This window comes from Lithobates pipiens, unplaced genomic scaffold (genome assembly GCF_037356315.1).
Source record: "Lithobates pipiens isolate NorthernLeopardFrog02 unplaced genomic scaffold, aLitPip1_a1.2 Scaffold_8, whole genome shotgun sequence".
Taxonomy (NCBI): Eukaryota; Metazoa; Chordata; class Amphibia; order Anura; family Ranidae; genus Lithobates; species Lithobates pipiens.
Window position 1 is genome coordinate 209,891,020 of NW_027507903.1, and position 22,689 is coordinate 209,913,708.

At 44.5% G+C, this 22,689-nt stretch overlaps 1 protein-coding gene across 1 annotated transcript in view; it reads right to left on the bottom strand.

Annotated features, from left to right (window-relative positions):
• The window catches only part of TES (testin LIM domain protein), a 49,250-nt gene that overhangs the window by 25,505 nt on the left and 1,056 nt on the right, over positions 1-22,689 (bottom strand). The window contains exons 2-4 of the mRNA XM_077469982.1: positions 13,530-13,615; positions 1,423-1,675; positions 413-748 (exon numbers count right to left, since the gene is read on the bottom strand). Coding sequence (XP_077326108.1) covers positions 413-748; positions 1,423-1,675; positions 13,530-13,615 — 675 coding nt within the window. The remainder of the gene's footprint in view (positions 1-412; positions 749-1,422; positions 1,676-13,529; positions 13,616-22,689) is intronic.

Consider the following 22,689-nt stretch of genomic DNA (forward strand, 5'->3'; position numbering starts at 1 on the left):
AACACTTCATCAAACACTTCAATCAAACACTTTCTCCCTCCTCAGTAGATTTATGAAATTTCACCCATAAAAAGTTGCACCCTATGTAGTCAGGACGTCACAGCCTTTGCAATTTGCAAGGGTCGGTATATCTCACTGCTAAACATTCTTGCCTCTTCCAGCCAAGATCTTTAATGATGCATGATATGTCCAGGCTGGAGTTGGGGGATAAAATGTGCTTGGAGATGGTCAATAGAAGCAAGTACTAGATTTTTTTTATTTCTTTTCAATAACATAAGCTGGCTTTTACATTTATAAGTGTACTTTAAGTAACAAACTATATTTATAAAAGATAGAACCCAATACTTAAGCCTGAGTGTTTCAATTAAAAGCAAACATTAACATGTTTTTATCACATTATGCAACTACTCACGTAGGCAGATCCTTGTGCTGTGGATGCCTTGTTTTCTGGCCCCTTAACAGTTGCGAGGGTGCTCCGGGCCCCACTGTCAGGCTTGCCCTTGTCACCTGCCGGTGCCTCCACGTCTTTGGGCAACTTGACATCTCCCACACCAAGGACTTCATTTTTGTATTTCTTCACAAACTGCTCCATCTGCTTCACCTCGTTAGGAGATAGCTCATGGCACTTGGAAGGATCCTGATCATGAGCAGGCAGCTGTTTAGCCAGCTGTTTCTTCCTGTATTGGGCTCCCTCTGAACCAGCCACAGGCTGTTTGTCTTTTGGAATCAGTTCCATGTAACGCCTGGCCTAGAACATGCATTAGAAAATTTAGAGAAAGAATGGCATCTCCGTGACAAATACATCAACAGCAAAAATCAAAGAATACAGAAAAATAAAGGTAAAAAAAAAACAAACAAAAAAAAACACCACACATTTAGTTACAGGAGTATTGCAACTTTTTAACACGCAATAGTCGAATTCTAATTATTTTATTTTTTTTAGATGACAAGCCTCCCACATGCTCAGCATTATTACTTAAACGAATTGGGAGTTTTTATCTTGACCGCTTTAGATTTATTAGATTCCATAGAAGACAGCATGTATGTGTTCTGTAATCTATATCTTTATCTATCTATGCATGCTCCTTATTGTCTCCCAAAAGTACTATACAAACAAACAATAATTAGAAAGTTGTGATGAACATATCGTCACAAATCAGCTTCACTCGGGTAGAGAATATTGCAGATGATTTCTCCCCGGCATTTGAATTGCAATTACCATTCAAGTGGACCCCTTTAATACACAGGAAACCCATGTTCTGTCACCGTTATAAGCTTTTGTACTACTTGCCTCTCCCCATTAGATTGTAAGCTCTTAAGAGTAGGGCACACTTAACCCACTTGTATTTTAATTGTAAAATAAAATTTTGGCTCTATATAAAATCAGGTCATTATTAATAACTGGAAAATACCCCTGCTTACCAGAGTTTGGTTCTGTACTGGTGGTGCCCATTCATAAGTTACAGTGCTGATGGAAACATCTTTCTTTGCTGCCACAGGATTAGTCAAAATCATCACATTCCGCTTATAAGTGGGAATCCCATCAGTTTTCAACTTTGCAATGAGGGTTGTATATTTTGTATCCTCGAACAGCTTGCCAACTTTATGGTCATCTTCGTTATTTGATCCAACCTCATGTTCTTCTTGTCCACATTTGCAATTTCTGCATATTTTTCTAGAAGATTCAAATACATTAGACTCACTTAATATAATCAAGAAAGTTAAATTAAATAAGAGGGTAGAGTAGGGTATACACCATGCTCATAATCCCCAAACACAGTGACTATAGTACAACATATAGGGTAGCAAAATGTAAAACCTCCTATTGTAGGCCAAATCCGGCTTTTCTGGTGACTGCAATAAAAAAAAAAAATGTGTCCAAAAATTGGGTCCGCTGTTCTCGGCTAAACTTTATGCACTATTAAACGCAAAAATATATTGCAGCTTACCAATCATTACATGTGGCAGCTGTATCAGTTTTCTTTTGTTAGGCTTTTTATCTGGTGATCTGGCTAGTGCCACACCTCTCGTGTTAATGCCCGCACCTTTAGACAGCAGTGTTATCAGTCTGGGAGTGTTTGATGTACTAGCATTTTTAAATACACTAACAAATTGAAGCCAAACTCTAGATAATACTTTATAAAACAGTTTTTTTTTTCTTTTAAGATGTAGGTTTTACATAAATTAAGCTGATCATTTTAAGCACCCCAGTGAATGGTAAATGGCTTGTCTCATGTTTGTAACCAATATATTCTGCTGGAGGGCTTGTTCTTTTGAAAAACACAGACTTATTGGCCATATCACCAGATTAAGAGAAGCAAGCAAGAAAAAACACACAACACCACACACAATTAGGAGCTGCCAATGTACCATGTGCCATCTTGCCACAGATCTGTCCTCATATACATATAGGGATGTAAAATAAAGCATACAAATTGTTGTATGAAACATGCACTTATAATTTTCTATAATGGATGTTTGAGCATTACCTTGAATCTTCCTCAAATGAAAGTCATGGTTTACAAAAGGTGTGCAAAAATAGGATTTTTGTACTCACCGTAAAATCCTTTTGTCTGAAGTTCACTGACTGACACAGCTCCATTAATCTTGACCATAGGGTTGTTATGCCACCTTCAGGAGAGGATTAGGCAGGACATATACACGTGAAAAAAAAAAAAAAAAAAAAAAAAAACACTTTACAGTTCCGCCCAGGAGGCGGTCCTCTAGTAACATCCGCTCAGCCTGCTTCCTGCAGCCCAGTACGTCAACAAGCAGTATAACGTAAACCAATAGGAGGGGATGGTGCTGTGCCAGTCAGTGAACTTCAGAGAAAAAGGATTTTACAGCGAGTACAAAAATCCTATTTTCTCTTTCGTTCACTGACTGACGCAGCTCCATTAATCTTGACCATAGGGACGTAAGCAAGCAGTGTCATAACGAGGGGTGGGAACAGCATTAAAACTTCACCCACAACCAGAAGTGCTCCCTAACAAGGGAGTCACCACCTTATCTAGCCGCATTAGAACTTGTGGTCAATGCAACAGTGCATTATACTCAAAAGTAACTATTTTTTAAAAACCGAGTAAAGAGTGCTGAATTGCAACATTACAAGGCTGCCTGCAACACTTTGCGGCCAAAGCAAGCATCAGACGATGCACTTACATCCACTTTGTGGAATTTGATATAAGTGTGAACGGACAACCAAGTCATCGCCTTACACACTTGAGCGAGTGGCGCCTGATGTCGGAAAGTCCAAGGGGTTCCAATAGCCCTGGTGAAATGGGCCGTGACAGGAAAGGGGGGCACCTGCCTCTTCAAGGCGTATGCCTGTACAACAATCCATCTCATCCACCTAGAAATGGTGGCCGACGAGACCGCCATATCTTTTTTCGAACCAGCTACCGAAACGAACAGAGAGAGTCTAACTTCCGAAAGGGAGCTGTGGCAGACAAAAACCCTTAGCGCCCGGACCATGTCCAGGGAATGAAGGGCCACCTCCTTAGGATGTGTCGGCTTAGGACACAGAGATGGTAACACAATGTCTTCATTGTGAATGCCGGAACCACCTTTGGCAGAAAAGAAGGTTATGGACACCACACCACCTTATCCTTATGGATAACCAGATAGGGTGACTTGCAGGACAAGGTCGCCAGTTGCGAAACCCTCCTGGCCAAAAGTAATGGCCACAAGGAACCCACTTTCTGGTCAACAAGGGATTTTTCCTGATGTTCTCAAATGGTGGTTTCTGAAGCGCCAATAGCACCAGGTTCAGATCCCACAGGGGTAACGTTGGACGCACCGGAGGAACTACATGCCGGACCCCTTGAATAAAAGTGCTCACTAGAGAATGAGATGTCAGGGGTTGTTGGAAAAAGACAGCCAAAGCTGATATTTGTCCCTGAATGGTGCTTAAAGCCATTTTCTGGTCTGGTAAAAACAGCAGGATCCTGGAAACGGAATAGGTGCGCGGACACCACCCTTTCTCCTCACAAATGGAGATGTAGGCCTTCCAGTTACAATGGTATATCTTCCGAGAATAAGATTACCGTGCTCTTAACATAGTTAAAAATCACTGAGTTCGACAGGCCCCGGTCCCTTAGTACCTGGCTCTCAACAGCCATGCCGTTAAAACCAGATGGAGAATTGAACCTCGACACAGAAGGTCCTCTCGTAACGGTAGTCGCCAGGGAGTGTCCGCAACCAGGCGCACTAAGTCGGCATACCAGGGGCGCCGAGGCCAATCAATATTACTGGAATCACCTCGGTCTCCACTCTGCGGAGCAGACGTGGTAATAGCTTTAGCGGAGGAAAGGCATAGGATCAGTCTATACTGACTCCACGGAGCCACCAGCGCATCTGATGCATCTGTCCAAGGATCTCTTGTCCTGGATACGAATCTCGGCACCTTCTGATTGAGACTGGAAGCCAGGAGATCCACATCACAGGCACAGTAGCCAGGACTCACATGCAGAAGCGCAGCAACGACCACCTGCAGTTCATCGATAGTTTTACTGCAGCTCAGAGTCTGCAGCTTGTCTGAAGGGAGAAACTCTAGTTTCCATGGAGTCCAGCAGTAAGCCTAGGTACTCCAACCGCTGAGTCGGTATGAGCACCGACTTCTTTAGGTTCAACAACCACCCAAATTCCTGCAGGGTTTGTATGGTGATCACCACATCCGCCTTTAATTCTGAGGCGGAAGATGCTCTCAGGAGGAGATAGTCTAGGTAACTTACGATTGTGATCCTGCGTTAATCGCAACAACGCCAACATTGCAGCCAATACCTTGGTAAGGACTCTGGGTGCTGATGCCAAGCCAAAAGGGGAGAGCCACTAACTGGTAGTGGGCTTTCCCAACTGCGAATCGCAGAAACCTGATGCCGGAGGCATATGGGTATGTGCAGGTACGCATCCTGGATGCCCAAAGACACCAGGGAGTCCCCTTGATGGAGTGCAGTGACTACTGAGCGAACTGATTCCATTCTGAACCTCTGTACTTTTACAAAGCAATTGAGGGCTTTTAGGTCCAAGATTGGATGTACCCCTTCCTTTTTTGGGGACTACAAACAGATTGGAGTAGAACCCCTGGAACAGGCACTATCACCTAGTGGCTTAGCAGCTCCTTTACCGCCCCCATTAGGGCCTCCCGGCGAGCCAGGAGTAAGGGTATGCTGGAGAGGAAGAATCTGTTTAGTGTCCAAGAGAGGAACTCCATCTTGTAGTCAGATGAAATCAGTTCGCAGACCTATTGGTCAGACAGCCGAGAGGCCCACCGGAATGCAAACCCCCCGAAGGCAACCCCCCACCCGTGTGATGGGCAGGGGCAAACCTTCATGCAATAGCACTTTTGCTCGCAGGCTTGCGGTTCCAGGGATGCTTTTGTCCCTCAGAGGTTGTCCTGTTGGACTGGGAGTGTTTAGTCGAAGTCGTGGACGGACCAAAAGGCCTCTTTTGAGTGGAAAATGAGGGCCCTTGCCTGCGTGGCTCCTTAGTCTTCCTGGCCTGTGGGACCAAGGTACTCTTCCCATCTGTGACATTGTTAATGTCATCCAACGAGGCTCCAAGAGCCGCTCACCAAGGAAGGGTAGATCCGTCAAGGCTTTTTTTTTTAGATGCCTGGGCCGCAGACCAGCGTTTTAGCCAAATCAGGCGCCTCAGCACTACTGCTGACACTGAAGCCCTGGATAGAAAGGGAAGCATATCCAGGGCCGCGTCACAAACGTACTTAAGGCCATGCACTAACTGGTCTGCTAGTTCAACACAATCAGAAGTAGCCTTCTGCTTCCCCAATTCGCAGTGCAAAAGTTTGCCCATTCAGTAAGTGTATGCGACACAAGTGCTGTGGCCAGTACTGGCCGTATTGCGGACCCCACAACCGTAAACAAGGAACGGGGCACTGCCTCAGCGTTCCTGTCAGCAGAGTCCTTAAATGAAGGAGTCCCCTCTACCAAAATCGTGGTTACTATATTTAACCTGGATACTGGGGGGTCCACGACCAGAGGAGCCGACCATTTTTTTAAGAAGGCTCTCCTCAAGGGGTAACGCACTGCCATACTTTTCTGGACCGAAAAGGTCTGTTGCGGTCTTCCCCATTCCTTGTATAACTTATCGAAATAAGTCAGATACGGACACACCTTAGGTGTATGGGCTGGCTTACGGGACACAAAAGGGACCGCTACTTCAGCAGAGGGACCTGCTGTATCCTGAATTTTCAGGATATCACGCACAGCTGTGATAAGTGCTCCAAATAGCGATTTGTCTTGCGCGGACCGGACGGGGACTCATCCTCACTGTCCGATCGGTCCTGGTCAGTGTCATCTGAAGCAATAGAGCAGGGGATGCCAGCCTCAGCGGGCCCGAGTCTGCATCAGAGCTCTGCCTAGAGGGTAGTGCAGGGGCTGCTTTTTACCACCTTGCGCCCGCAGACCGCCTCCACCCCGGCAACAAATGTTTTAAGGACCGCCGACAAAGCGTCCAAAGGCACTGCACTGTTTGCAGACGAGCTGGATGCAATTGCAGGGAGTTCTGGGGAAGAAACACCAGTTTCTGAAGCCATGCTGACCCACCCTGTCTGCCACCCTTGGGGACTTAGGACAGGTGCACAGTCCCACCCTCCTAGCTGCTGCAGACTGAGGGGCCCCCCACCGCAGGACTCGCCACCCTGACCCAGTTCAGCTAAAAGTGCCTGTGACCTGTGTCAGCTCCCAGGTGTCCTGAGTGAGAAACCGCGCTGTTCTGAGCAGCAGGGACCAGCGCTGAGCATAAAAACCAGCGCTGGACTACCATATAATGGCCGCCCTGTATAAAGGACATGATCACAGAGAAAATGGCCGCCGACCTACAGTAAAATGGCCCCTGACCATGCTTTCCACTGAAGCACACCAAAAATGGCTGACAAACAACTGTGCACAGTGAAAATGGTGGCAGAACAGCGCTATGGCGATCAGCACATGCAGACCTTCAGACACCCAGCGGGGAGACCACAGACACAGCCACCCAGCGCAGTCCCCCATCCAAGGTGAGAGCCCCCAGGGGACCCCTGGCTAAGGTACACATACCGCTCAGCAGCCCATCATGCAGCATCCCCCACGGGAGGGGAGGGAAGAAAGGGACAGGGAGAGAAGAGAGGGACCCCCCCGAATCGATCTCCCAGGGAATGCACAGCTGCTCCATCCCACCGAGGTAGGGAGAGCTGTACTTACCATCCGGACGAGCTGGGGACATCCCATCACAGACCCACTCTCCAATCAGTACGGGGTGGCTGCTGGCCACAGTACACTGTGACAAAGACATCAGTAGTCCGGGCATATGTGTGCCCCAGAGCGTTGCGCTCACCAGCCGCCCCTGGAGCCTGGAGGGGCATGTCATGGCCGACCCAGCGCGTAGCTATGGTCTCCACACACTCGATGGCTAGGCTGGGGAGACTACAAGGATAAGGATATCCAGCCTGTCACCCAGCCGGCTGTTGATCATAGATCACAGAACCCAAAAATCTTGCGCAAAAGGCAAACTTCAGCAAAAAAATATCAGGGCCGATGGTCCCGTAGGGTTTCTAGGTCCATCTCCTTGGGGATGTTACTGGAGGGACCGCCCCCCGAGTGGAACTATAAAATTCTGTTTTCACATGTATAACATGTTCTGCCTAGTCCTCTCCTGAAGGTGGCGTAACAACCCTATGGTCAAGATTAATGGAGCCGTGTCAGTCAGTGAATGAAAGAAACTTGTCTTTACTAATTATTCTGTTTATTCCCAGATACAAACATAATGTCACATCAAGAAAACTACATCTGAATAGTAGGCAAAGTTAATGTAAACAGCAGAATGAATACCACCGTTACTTGCAAGGGACATAAATTGGGCATCACTTTTCTTTTAAAACCGAGAGGCCCAGAAAATAAAAATGATTCCTGTACAAGTCCCAATCTAATGACTGCTGAATTTACTATGTCCAAAACTCTGAGTAATGGCTGAAGACCATCTGGTCCACTTATCTCTATGTAAACAGAAAAGGATCCTGGAGAGCTTTTAGATGCTCATTAATTTCGAACATCTTAAATCAAATATAAATTTTTCAGTCTCAGTCATGTTAAAAAAAGAAACTGCAGAAAGATATAACTTTATAATTTTTATTTTTTTAGTACAAAACAGTCATCTGAAATGTTAATGCTGTCCTTTGGTACTCATGGCAAAAACTCGTAGCCAGATGAGAATGCCACGATTTTTTGCAGATCATGGCGATCTGCAAAAAATCATGGCATTCTCATCTGGCTACGAGTATGCTCAGCTATTTCTCAGATAATCTGTCAACAGGCTTATCCAACTGTCCATGTTTAAGCATCAGTGAAATCAGCACTTCAGAGGAACAAATGGGAAGCATATTAGAAGTCTTCCAAATTACTGCCCTTTATATAAGAGAAAAAAAAAAAAAACACCCTACCACACACACGGCTTATTTCACTTTGTAATCTGTATTTGGCAGCATTCATGCCCAGTGTCAGTGAAGAATTCTAACAATTAATTTATGCATCCAGAAACTTTGATCCATTTATGGGCAGGCTTGCTGTATAGAAGTCGATCTACTGATCAACTTTTCTACAACCAGCCTGTTCATTTTTGCCTAATCAATCAGTGGTGCTGGCTATAGCCAATAGCAAATTTCGATCCATGTATGGCTGCCTTAAGAGAGAATTAGGCTCTTCTGCATGTACATGTGTTAGCAGGAACCTGACAGAAGAAGATGGCAAAAGTAAACAGACAGTGATTAATCAGTGTGGTGCTGTTCTTTCATTGTCCAATCAGCAGGCTGGGGGTGGGGAGGCAACACCATAGCTTTTTTTAGACTAGAAGGTAAGTGGTGTCACTCTTGTTGATCACACACAAAAAAAAAAAAAAAAAAAAAGATTATTATAGGCACTAGCACATCTGAAACTGTCCCTGTTAGACCACACAAGGGGATGCAGGATACTCTTGAAAACAGAAAAAGGGAACACAAGGGAAGCATACCACTAACAAAAACTTTTACCAAATAATTAAAACCACAAAAATGCACTCACATGCCCCCAGCGAGGATGTGCTCTTTTGACAGCCCGTGGCTGATGTATGGTTATAGTCTTGACCAGACACAAAGCCTGATAAATGCCAGTAGAAGCTTTGTTTTGCACTGTTACTAGCAGACTTGCAAGGCAGAGCACTCCAGCTCCCGGCATCTACTAATACCTTCCTGGGCTCTGAGGAAAGGTATACCAAAATCTCTCTGAGAGTGAATCATGGGTCACTCCCACACCTCACATAGCAGGTTGCTGCAATGGATATGCATGTTGGGGGCATATCCCCCCTTTCTCAAGTCTGCTGGCAACACTGACTCAGAGTGTATAAATACAGAAGGGCAACTTCCTAAAAATTCTAATCATGTAGTAGTACCAGCATGAAACTCCAGCCAAAACGCTTTTATACAGTGCATCGGGAAAGTATTCACAGCGTTTCACCCTTTTCCACATTTTTTTTTATGTTACAGCCTTATTCCAAAATGGAATTCATTATGTTCCTCACAATTCTACAAACAATATCCCATAATGGCAATGTGAAAGAAGTTTTTTTTAATTTTTTGCAAATTTAGAAAAAACAAAAACAAATCCCATGTACATTAGGTATGCACAGCCTTTGCTCAATACTTTGTTGAAATTCCTTTGGCACCAATTACAGCCTCAAGTCTTTGAGTATGATGCTACAAGCCTGGCATGCCTATTTTTGGGCAGTTTATCCCATTCTTCTTTGCAGGAACTCTCAAGCTCCATCAGGTTGGATGGGGACCGTCAGTGCACAGCCATTCTCAGATCTCTCCAAAGATGTTCAAATCGGGTTCAAGTCTGGGCCACACAACGACATTCACACAGAGTTGTCCCATAGCCACTCCTTTGTTATCTTGGCTGTGTGCTTAGGGCCCTTTTCCTGTTGGAAGATGAACCTTTGCCCCAGTCTGTTGTTCGGAGCACTCTGGAGCAGGTTTTCAGTAAGGATGTCTCTGTACATTGCTGCACTCATCTTTCCCCTCGATCCCAACTAGTCTCCCAGTTCCTGCTGCTGAATAACATCCCCACAGCATGCTGCTGCCACCACCATGCTTCACTGTAGGAATGGTATTGGCCTGGTGATGAGCGGTGCCTGGTTTCCTCCAGACATGATGCTTGCCATTCAGGCCAAAGAGTTCAATCGTTGTTTCAACGGACCAGAGAATTTTGTTTCTCATGGTGTGAGAGTCCTTCGGCTGTCTTTTGGCAAACTCCAGGCTGGCTGTCATGTGCCTTTTACTGAGGAGTGGGGTCCGTATGACCACTCTACCATACAGGCCTGACTGGTGGAGTGCTGCAGAAATGGTTGTTCTTCTGGAAGGGTCTTCTCCCTCAATCACTCAGACAGAGCTCCAGCATTTCTCTGTGGAGAGAGAAGGGCCTTAGTCAGGGAAGTGACCAAGAACCCAATTTTCACTCTGTTTGGCCAGGCAGCCTGCTCTAGGAAGAATCCGGGTGGTTCCAAACTTCTTCCATTTAGAGATGAATTAGGCCACATTGAGACCTCCAATGCAGCAGAAATGTTTCTGTACCCTTCCCCAGATCCGTGCCTTGATAAAATCCTGTCTGAGGTCTACTGACAATTCCTCAGACTTCATGGCTTGGTTTGTGCTCTGACATGCACTGATAACCGTGGGACCTTATATAGACAGGTGTGCGCTTTCCAAGTCATGTCCAATCAATGGAATTTAAAACAGGTGGACTCCAATAAAGTTGCAGAAACATCTCAAGGATGATCAATGGAAACAGGATATACCGGAGCTCAATTTTGAGTGTTATGGCAAAAGCTGTGAATGCTTATGTACATGTGATTTTTTGTAATTTTTAATAAATTTGCAAAGATTTCAATCAAACTTTTTTCACATTGTCATTAAGGGATATTGTTTGTAGAATTTTGAGGAAAATTACATACCAAAATGTGGAAAAGGTGAAGCGCTGTGAATACTTTCCGGATGCACTGTAGGTTTTTATTGCTTTTCAGTTCAATGCTGGGGAGAAGTCCCTTAACTTTTTATCTCAAGAACATGGTCACTGAGATGGGAGGTGTGAGGAAGGGATATCTCCCAAATGTGACCACAGACTTTGTTGCAAACTTGTCCGTTATTTAAAAGCATCTGAAAATTCATTCTGCATGAATGCTACATTATAACTTGATATAATTATTGAAGTTTCAGTTTGGGTCAAGGATCATTTCTATATACCAGGGGTAGGCCACCCCCGACACTGGTGCTGCAAGCAGCACGCAAAGCCAATTTTGCTGGCACTCGACTCCCTCCCCATCAACAGAGCAGCGCAAGGGAAGTGTGAGTGAGACACTAATGCATTCCAATTTCAGAATTCCCCACGCCGCACCTGCACTGAGGGGGAGGCACTGTGTCCCCACACATTGTAAAAGATGGGCAGCATGGTTTGGTTCTCTAGCTTTGCTGGAGCTGAGATAGTCAGCTTTTGTGATGGAGAAGAGATTGGGTGCAGTTCTGCTGGGGGTGGGGGCTGTCCCTGTTTCCAGGAGGAGGAGGACAGTCTTGGCCACTGCTAAAGCCAATCACAGTCTTGCTAGCCCCACCCACCATCTGCAGGAAGATGACCCGCTTGGTTGCCACTACCAAATCTCAGAAAGAAGGGATTTCACCACAATCAGGTGACAGCTTGTGGAATTACTGTTGAGTTTCTGTGAACTTTTGAAATTATTCTGAACCTTTGTGTCACTTACTACTGAACCCCTGCACACCCAACCACTTTTTCTTAGCTACAGGGTCCCAACGTATGATCCTGCACACAGGCCCACTGCTTTCAGAAAATACCCCTGACCTGAGCTCATCATTGCGCATCCATTTCAGATACTTGTATGTGACATCACATACAAGCAGGTGAGCTGGATGCGAGAGGCAGATCAGTAGGATGAGTGTGCCAGGACAGGTAGATGTGTCATCTCTGCTTTCTTTCACCCCTCTGCATATCACACACATCATAGATGAGAAGAGGGTACAGCGTTGGGCCAGATGGGGAGGGGTTTCAGTGTTGGGCCAGATGAGCAGAGGTGTAGAGCATTGGGGCATATGTAAAATGGTGGGGCAGGAGGGCAGGGGGTTACAGTGGTGGGGCAGGAGGTTACAGAGGCAAGACAGATGTGCCTGGAGGTACAGTGGTGCAGCAGATGGGTTCAGCGTTAGGAAAGATGAGGTGATTCAGTAGTGAGATAGAAGAGCATAGGGACACGGCGGTGGAGCAGATGTGCAGGGAGGTACACCGATGAGCAGGGGGGGTTACAGTAGTTGGGACAGATGAGAAGGGGGTTAAAATGGTGGGAAAGATGATCGGGGGGGGTGGTTCAGTGTTGGGGCAGAGGAGAAAGGAGGTACATTGGTGGGACAGATGAGCAGGGGGTTTCAGCGGTGGGGCAGATGTGCAGAGGAGAAAGGAGGTACATCGGTGGAACACATGCGAAGGGGGTTACAGTGGTGTGGCAGAAGAGCAACGGGAACAGAGATGGGTCAGATGAGCAGGAGGTACATACAGTCGTGCGGCAGGTGAAGAAGGGGGGTTACAGTGGTGGGGCAGGTGACCAGATAAGTTCAGTGTTAGGACAGATGAGAAGATGGTTCAGTGTTGGAGCAGATTTGCATGGAGGTACAGTGGTGGTGCAACAGATGGGGTCAGTGTAAGCCCCTGTACACACGGTCGGAGATTTCCACAACCAAATCCGTCGGATTTTGCCGGTCGGATTTTGTCCGTCGGATCTTGTCCAAAACTGTTGCATACACACGGTCGGACAAAGTTGGCGAAAAAATCCGATCTTTCAGAACGTGATGACGTAATTTCGTTACGACGGAACTACATTCAGGCTAGTAGCCAATAGCTTTGATGTAGGAATTTGATCTGAGCATGCGTGGCACTTGGTCCGATCAAAATTCTCTACACATGATCGGAGTATGTCCAATCAGCCCAGTTGGTCGGGAAATATTTCCAACATGTTGGAAAATTGGGTCCGACGGATATTCTGACGGAATCAGTCCGATGCATACCACACACAGTCGGATTATCTGACGACACGGTCTGATAGGACACATTCTGACGGATTCTTCGACCGTGTGTACAAGGGCTTAGGACAGATGAGAAGGTGATTCAGTAGTGAGACAGAAGAGCATGGGGATACGGCGGTGAGGCACATGTGCAGGGTGGTACAGTGGTGGGGCACATGTTCAGGGTAGTACAGTGATCGGGAGGTGTGAAGGTGCATTAATTGGTGAGGTGTGAGAGTGCAGGATGATGTTAATTTCTCAGTACTAAAGTAGTTAACAGCATTTACGTTATGAAAAATCCTTTGTGATTGAGTGTGAAGTTGACATTTTTTTTTTGTTAAAAAGGTTGCCTACCCCTGCTATATACAATGAATATTTTGGGATGAACTAACAGAGTGCAGCCGTCTAAATAAAAAAAATCTATAGGAAAATAAACACTTACCTCCAAAAGTGAAGCTCAAAACCCTCACATTTATCCTTACATTTTAAGCAAGGTGCTCCAGCCCCTTCTTCATGACCTAAAGTCATCTGTCAAATGAAAAATAAAGTGATAAATATACACAACCCTTGCTTTACATTTGCCAGGTTTCTGAGCTTAATACAATGATTATTAAAAGAAGACAGGAGACAAGAACAAGAGCTGTAAAGGCAGATTCATGCAGCATGCTGTAGATAAAATGGTTTTATATAGAGATTGAGTAAACACAGGCAAAGCCATTAAAAAAGAAGTCATGTAAAGCATTCTTTGTCCCATTCTTTAGATCATCTTCGGTTTCTGATGTACAGCACCAGATGCAGACTATTATTACATTGTCACAGATTTATTGGTGGAATTAAAATACTTTTTGAAAGTAAATTCTAAGACTATTAAGGCAGTGAAATGGAGTCTACATGTCAGATGTTTACAAGTATATTTTACCTCATTTGAAAACTAGTGATTTCTTCAATATGGCAGTTTGCACTATACTTAAACCTTTAAAGCAGGGATATGCAATTAGCGGGCCTCCAGCTGTTGCAGAACTACAAGTCCCATGACGCATAGCAAGACTGACAGCCACAAACATGACACCCAGAGGCAGAGGCATGATGGGACTTGTAGTTTTGCAATAGCTGGAGGTCCGCTAATTGCATATCCTTGCTTTAAAAAGGAAAACGTGAGTGCGTCTGGAGTCCAATTCATCCAAACAACTTAGCAGTTATAAAATCTGTCTGGAGGTATAACAATATAATCCTAGAAATTCAATGAATTGGTCCTTCCAATGTGCACCTTCCCTGCCAGCTTCATTTTGAGAAGTTACTCAATAAAGGTTGTGTTTTTTTACAAATCCATAAGATGTCCTCTGCGATCTTAAGTGATTTTTGTATCATGGGGAGGAGCAGGTTAGCCTTTAGGTAAGCTTACAACAGTTTGGGCGGCACATCTGTGTAGTGGTTAGCACTCTCACCTAGCAGTAAGAAGGGTCAATGGTTCAAATCCCAACCACGACGCTACCTGCCTGGAGTTTGCATGTTCTCCCTGTGCCTGCGTGGGTTTCCTCCAGGTACTCCAGTTTCCTCCCACATGCCAAAGACATGCAGGTAGGTTAATTGGCTTATGTCCAAAATTGACCCTAGTATATGGATTATGGGCTCCTTGAGGGTAGGGACCTATGTGAGTGTGCAATGTACAGGGATAGGGACAATTGTAGACACTCACTCAGGTTGAACTGGATGGACTGGTGTCTTTATTCAACCTTGCTAACTAACTACTAACAGTACAAAATTCAACAAAGCCTTATTATTCAGAGAGAGGACTTTCCTATAAAAAAAAATAATAAATTGTGTTTGTATTCTTTGTAGGCATATTAAGTTCTGCATTAGGGTGCCTCTATGCATGTCACACAATTTGAATTAATGAAAATACTGACAAAGGAACACTTGATATATCCTTAAAAATGTGTGTGAGAAATTTATATACACACACACATATAATTTTTTTTACACATACACTAATGTGGGAGTTGCCCAATTCCTCTCTGTGGTACATACTCATAAGAAGCCCAGACTCAGAAAAATGTATTTGAAGATCTAAGCCCTGGGTAGGATACACATGAAAGCTGTACACTGTGGCTAAAGGGCAATCGGCTGTTATACCAGAGGAGTGAGAGGGGACGCCCCCCCCTCCCCGCGCCTCCCGTTCCACCGGAAAGACCGATCGAACACCCGTCGATTCCAGCGGCTAGTGACAGACAGGCTTCGTTCCAGTCTCCTGGATGGATGTAAACAGGGAAGCAACGTCACTTCTGGCTTACTCGGCTGCCAATGGTGCTGGAGTTAAAAAAAATATACAGTATTCAGATACACCGTTTTCGGTGATCTGAATACTTTGAAGTGCAAAGGAGGGATTGGAGGTCTTTTAGGTAAAGAGTACCTGTCACCACCTATTACTGTCACAAGGGATGTTTACATTCCTTGCGACAGCAAGAAAAGTGATACATTTTAAATTTTTAAAACACAATAACATAAAAATAAAAATTCAAAGCGCAGCAAAGAAATACACATATGGAAGTCACGCCTGCATATATAAATGGTGTTCAGGTCACACGTGAGGCATCACCACGATCGTCCAGGTGAGAGCAATAATTCTAGCACTAGACCTCCTCTGCAACTCTAACCTGGTAACCGTAAAAAAGAAATTGAAAGCGTCGCCTATGGAGATTTTTGGTACCAAAGTTTGTCGCCATTCCACGAGTGCTTGCAATTACAAAGCATGACATGTTTGGCATCTATTTACTCTGTGTAACATCTTTCACATTATACAAAAATTGGGACAACTATACTGTTTTTCTTTTTTTTAATTCATGAAAGTGTCCCTTGTCCCAAAAAGTTGCATTTAAAACACAGCTGCACAAATAGATCTCTGCTAAAATTTATATATAGAGATAGATATATATATATATATATATAGATATATATATATATATATATATACCGTATATACTCGAGTATAGGCCGACCCGAATATAAGCCGAGGCCCCCAATTTACCCCCAAAAAAACTGGCAAACTTATTGACTCGTGTATAAGCCGAGGGTGAGACATGCCTGTCCATCCCTGTGTGTGTGTCCGTCCATCCCTGTGTGTCCGTCCATCCCTGTGTGTCCGTCCATCCCTGTGTGTGTGTCCGTCCATCCCTGTGTGTGTGTCCGTCCATCCCTGTGTGTCCGTCCATCCATCCCTGTGTGTGTGTGTGTCCATCCATCCATCCATCCCTGTGTGTGTGTGTGTCCATCCATCCATCCCTGTGTGTGTCTCCATCCATCCATCCATCCCTGTGTGTGTGTGTCTCCATCCATCCATCCATCCCTGTGTGTGTGTGTCTCCATCCATCCATCCATCCCTGTGTGTGTATCCATCCATCCGTGTGTGTGTGTGTGTGTGTGTGTCCAGCCTACCTGTGTCCCGAGCCTGTGTCCCGTGCCTTGCCTCCTTGCCTCCGTCCCGTGCCTTGCCTCCTTGCCTCCGTCCCGTGCCGTGCCTTGCCTCCGTCCCGTGTCGTGCCTTGCCTCCGTCCCGTGCCGTGCCGTGCCTTGCCTTGCCTCCGTCCCGTGCCTTGCCAGGATCGCCGCTCTTCGTCGGCGCCTCGGCGGACATTCTACCATTCAAACGCCGCGCCTCCGCCTTCGCCTGTGATAGGCGGAACACTGAATTTCCCAGCAGCCTGTGTTCCGCCTATCACGGACATCGTCTCATCCTCGTCCGTAGTACGAGGATGAGACGATGTCCGTGATAGGCGGAACACAGGCTGCTGGGAAATTCAGTGTTCCGCCTATCACAGGCGAAGGCGGAGGCGGAGGCGCGGCGTTTGAATGGTAGAATGTCCGCTGTCTGTCTGCTCGACACGCTGATCGAGCAGGCAGACAGCGATGACTCGAGTATAAGCCGAGGGGGGCACTTTCAGCCTCAAAAAAGAGGCTGAAAATCTCGGCTTATACTCGAGTATATACGGTGTATATATATATATATATATATATATATATATATATATATATATATGGAGAGAGATATAAAATGTTTGAGGGTTTTAGGTAATTTTCTAGCAAAAAATACAGATGTTAACTTGTAAACACCAAAATGTCAGAAATAGGCTTAGTCATGAAAGGGTTAATAAGACAGTCGACAGCCTCATGTTAGCCCTTCTCTTTTCATTGCTAGACCTATGCCAATGTCAGCGCTTCCATAGACAGGAAAGGGACTGCACAAGGCCTTTTCACATATTGGCCAATACATAACCAATATTGGGGCTTCAGAGCATCTCCATTGCCAAGGACATGTGTGTCTCTTAAAGATAAGAGTGTATAACAGAGCCATAAAAATAATAGTACATCAGTATTTCCTAAAATAGGGGTTGGGATCCACACAGGACAGTGGAGGTGTATGGAATGGGTCACCACTTAACCACACCTCCTGCCCAGACCAATTTTCAGCTTTTGGTGCTCTCACACTTTGAATGACAATTACTCAGTCATGCAACACTGTACCCAAATGAATTTGTCTTTTTTTCCCCACACATAGAGCTTTCATTTGGTGGCATTTGATCACCTCTGGGTTTTTTAATTTTTGTGCTATAAATGAAAGAAGATCAAAAATTTTGAAAAAAAAAAAAAAAATAATAAAAAAAAAAATTATTTGTTTCTGTGATAAAATTTTGCAAATTATTAATTTTTCTTCATAAATTTTGGCCACAATTTATACGGCTACATATCTTTGGTAAAAACAACCCAAATTAGTGGATATTATTTGGTCTTTGTGAAAATTAGAGAGTCTACAAGCTGTGGTGCAAATCACAGAAAATTTATCACATCTGATGTACTGGTGGCCGATCTCATTTCTTGTGACCCGAACAAGCCAGGAAAGGACAAATACCCCCCAAATTACCCCTTTTTTAAAGTAGACATTCCAAGGTATGTAGTAAGAGGCATTTTGAGGTTTTTGATGTAATTTTTTTCCCACAATTCTTTGCAAAATGAAGATTTTTTTTTTCCACAAAATTGTAATTGTATTATTTCGCTCACATGGCATGTGTATACCACAAAAGACACCCCAAAATAAATTCTGCTACTCCTGAGTATTACCACATGTGTGGGACTTTCACAGCCTAGCCACTTAGAGAGGTCCAAAATGCAGGGAGCACCGTCACGTGTTCTAGGACCATAAATTACACATCTAAATTGTTGACAACCTATTACACTTTTGAAGGCCCTGGAGCACCAGGACAATGACACGTGGCACTGATTTGGCCCCGATGACAGATGGCACTAATACGTGGCACCGATGACAGATGGCACTGATACGTGGCATTGATGACACATGACACTGATAAAAGATAGCACTAATATGTGGCACTGATGGCAGATGGCACTAACAGGTGGCACTTTATTTTACTTTTTTTTTTTTACAGCCGCTGCAGCCGTTCATCTCTCCCTCCTCACACGCTGTCTGTGTGAGGAGTGAGAGCGGCGCTGAGAGATGATCTCATATGTTTACATATGAGATCATATGTAAACCCATTGGACACGCCGATCGCGCTGTAAACGGCCGATGTGATTGGCCGTTTACAGTGATCTGTGACTGGCTGTGTCCGGGAGACACGGCCAGCACAGAACTTCCCCTCTGCGCGCTCTCAGGAGCACGCAGAGGGGAAGTAAATAGGAGGACGTCCAGGGACACCCTCCCAGCAGGAAATGTCCGCGCTGTAGCCATCTTTCGGCTATAGCGCGGGTGGGAAGTGGTTAAATATAAAAGGAAAAAAACAAAAAAAACAAACACACACATCTATACTTACCTGCTCTGAACAGGCATAGGCATCCACCAGCAGCAGCGCAATAAGTCCTGTGGCATCCACCAGCAGCACAGCACTCCAGGATAGGCAGGCATCCACCAGGAGTGCTGCAAGTCCTTGCGCAGTGGCAAGCACAACCAGGGCAACATTCCTAGAGGATAGGCCAGATGCTAGCAACGGAGCCGTCTCAACCACAATGAGGATTTGACTGCTCTGGGATGGCATTTCTGTCTGCTAAAACCACAGGTAATCCCTTTTTTATATCCTTTGCTCAGCAGAATTTATTTTTGGGTGTAATTCTTGGTGTGTACATGCCATGTGTTAGAAGCCTGAAGGCGTTACTTGCATATTGGGCCTATGTATGTGGCCAGGCTCTGGAAAGTCTCACACATGGGGTACCATCATACTCGGGACAAGTAGCAGAATGTGTTTTGGGGTGTCATTTTTGCTATGTACATGCTAGGTGTTAACTTTGTGGGGAAAAAAGAAGTAATAAAATATGAAATGGAACATGAGATACAGTTGTGTCTAAATACCTTTCTATGCTTCCTCTTTCCCTAGTGCAATTCGCCTAGGCAACTGACATGTCCAGTCCAGTCACAGATGCTTTTTTTGCTCGCTTATTGTGAGATCACTGTGAGGGGGAGAGCTGGAGGCAGGCTTGAGGGCAGAGATGTCCGCTCGCATCAGAGGAAGAGAAACCTGCACTGTGTTTAGTGTGTACGCATAGCAGCGCATGCGTGAGGTTACAGGCTTGCTGGGCAGAACAGCAAACAAAATATATTTTGGACTACAGAACCCAGGCACATTTTTACATAGAAAGAGTACATTTTATAAGCAGGAACTTCCTTAATGCGATGTGCACTATTTTTAAGGCTTGAAAATGTATTTTTCTCAACTTAGCCTGTAGTTCCTCTTTAAAGTGTAGTGGTAGAACAGAGGTCCTACCTAGCAAAGGGCTCCTCCAGGGGAAGCGGTACACTAAACTTGGTGAAGAAGCCATTTTCAAGTTTCTAGAATACAACATTTTGCAGCTATTTGACACTAAAGAGCTTCTACAAAAAAAAAAAAAAAAAAAAAAAAAACACTTTTTAAGGAGCTCTGAACATCATAAACATGGACACACACACACACACACACACACACACAAATTAATTTTCTGTGTTAAAAAGAATTACTCCGCATTTCTTGCAAACTTGCATCTCCACAATATAACCCTCGGAAACTACAGAAGCTATTCTGAGCCTCTCCATTCCCTTCATAGCTTGCCTTTATTTTTCTTGGTAAATCAAACCAACAATCAATTACATCAAAACTCATTCCTAAAAAAGAGCCACAGTGTCTGCAAGTGAGCTACTATGTTATGCCAAAAAAGCAAGACATAAACTAGCATCTAATCAGAAGACTGAAATGAAGAAAGTGTTATTGCAAACTTTGGGCATATTATACCTACTAAAAATACATTGCCCCCATTGGGGGGGGGGGGGGGGGGGTATAAACTAACACTGAAGCACACAGAATCTGGTGCAGCTTTGCATTGTAACCAGCTTTAGCCTGTTCAACTGTGCCTTCACATTAAGCTCAGTTCACACAAGCACAAATTGGATGCGGCTTTTACACTTTAAATCGCATCGATTTAAACAGGTTTATTGAAGTCAATGGGCTGCAACTTGTCATGCCACTCCATGTGTCCAAAGTGGCCTGACGGGGGGGGGGGGGGGGGGGGGCATTTACATTTTTGGATGTACAGATAAGGGTGGAAGAGCATGGTCATCTTTTTTTCCATTCTGTCGAGAAAACCCTCCCCAGCCAATACCATACTGCGTGCTATAAGTGCCCACCCTAGACTTAGCGCAGAGAATTCCTAATGGTCATCTCAGTCTGAGGAGGAATTGGGATCAGGATTTCCTGAGGTGCGCAAGAGAAAATTGCAAATAAGCCTTTTTAAAAACATGGCTACAGCAAAACATGCCTACAATTTTGGCACGTCACTGGCATGTATTGACTGATGACCCCATCAATGGCAAATATGTGAGCCCAAAACCCACAATCATATATAAAAGAGAAAAAATCCCTGAAGGATCACAACTAGAAGCCACCTTCCCAAAAAGATTAGATCACAACAAAGATCTGGAATTTGTGGTATTTTTACATTTAGAAATTTAATTTTGTGATTTGATTAAAAAGGTGGGAAACACAGTTATAACAAATGGACAGATGTGGACTCTTCAATGCCGAATAGACTGCAGAACCTTGAGTAGTGTAGCTCATGAATTGTAAATGTAATGCATTTTACATTGGAAGACTCATAGGCCTTCCTGGAAAAGAATTCAGAATCATATTTATTTAATCAAGAATGGGAAAATGGAATTAGCAGTTAGCAGGCACATCAAACTCCACCACAGACTTGATTAATCCGTGGTGGAGTTTTTTGTGCTGGAGCACGTTTCCACCTCAGAGTGAGGTGGGGATACCGATCCCCAACTTCTATGTATAGACACAAAATGGATAGTAACTTTTAAAATGCCACCTAAACTCCCAAATCCACCCCATTTGGGTGGTACCACATTGAGGGACCTCGCCCCCCCCCCCCCCACCAGCTGTGAGTATGTGGACTTTGATTGCTCTCACCGCCTTGGTATTGTTTTGGTAGTGTGTGGTTGTTGATTTAAACCATGGCTTGCTGTAGCCCCCACCTGGGCCGCACATGCACGGAGATATACAAGCCCGTGCTCCTGCTGCAAGTGTATTTGTGTGTGTGTGCAGAAAAGAGTCTCATGGTGGCCACCATTTTACTTCTCCCTATATAGGGATGATTTGAGATGCCTGGTGCAAACATTTACCTTTGATGGGGGTCATGGAGACCCATACTGGACCAGCGCTAATGACTACGATTTTTTGGTCATTCAAGGTCAGTAAAATGATCTGTTAATTTGTAAGATGTGGACGGTGGTCCCTGTCCTTTGGGGCTTTGTTTGACACTATCCCAGATGTACAATTCTCACGGATGTTTTGCATGTTTATCCCCCTTTTTTTTTTAGCCCTTTACATGTCATCTCACCCACTTGGAGTGACAGGATCATTTCTGACAGTTTATGAACAAGATCATCCATTTAAGGGAGTCCTTGGTTCCATTCATCTTATTTTTATATAAGAGCCTAACCCTTTTTCAAATTGTGACATGTATAATTTGTTACATAATGTCAGATATTGATACCAAGTTGCCCTTGGAGGCTCCCATTTCAGCTGTAGTAGTCCAGGTGTGATTTTTTGGGTTGGGTTGGTCTAGAACACCCCCCCCCCCACACACACACACACACACACACACCTGGCCCTGAGCACTTTAAAATCCTGGTTCTGTGTGAGTATTAAATATTTTACCTTACTTGTACGGATTTTTGGTTAGATTTTGTAAATTTTAATTTTGCAGTGTAAATAGGAACTCCTGAAGAATACATTTGACAAAAACGCGTAGAGATCAACACGAGCATTCCATCTACCTAGTCCTGTATCTGGCCCATTATATTCAGGGATATTTGGCAATTATGCCCATCTGCATATGTAACATTCATAAATGGGCTAAGGCATTACAGGCTATAGTATGCTTAGACCTACATGGGAATGTACTTTACACTGTTTGATCAGTGTTGGACATGTTTTTATAAAGAATTTTAATAGAATTCATGTGGTTAAATAAACTTTTGTAGTTTTACATATATTTTTAGGGAGTTACTCACTTCCTTTCCTTGGTGTTATAGAGGGCAACATATAAAGTCCTTTTCA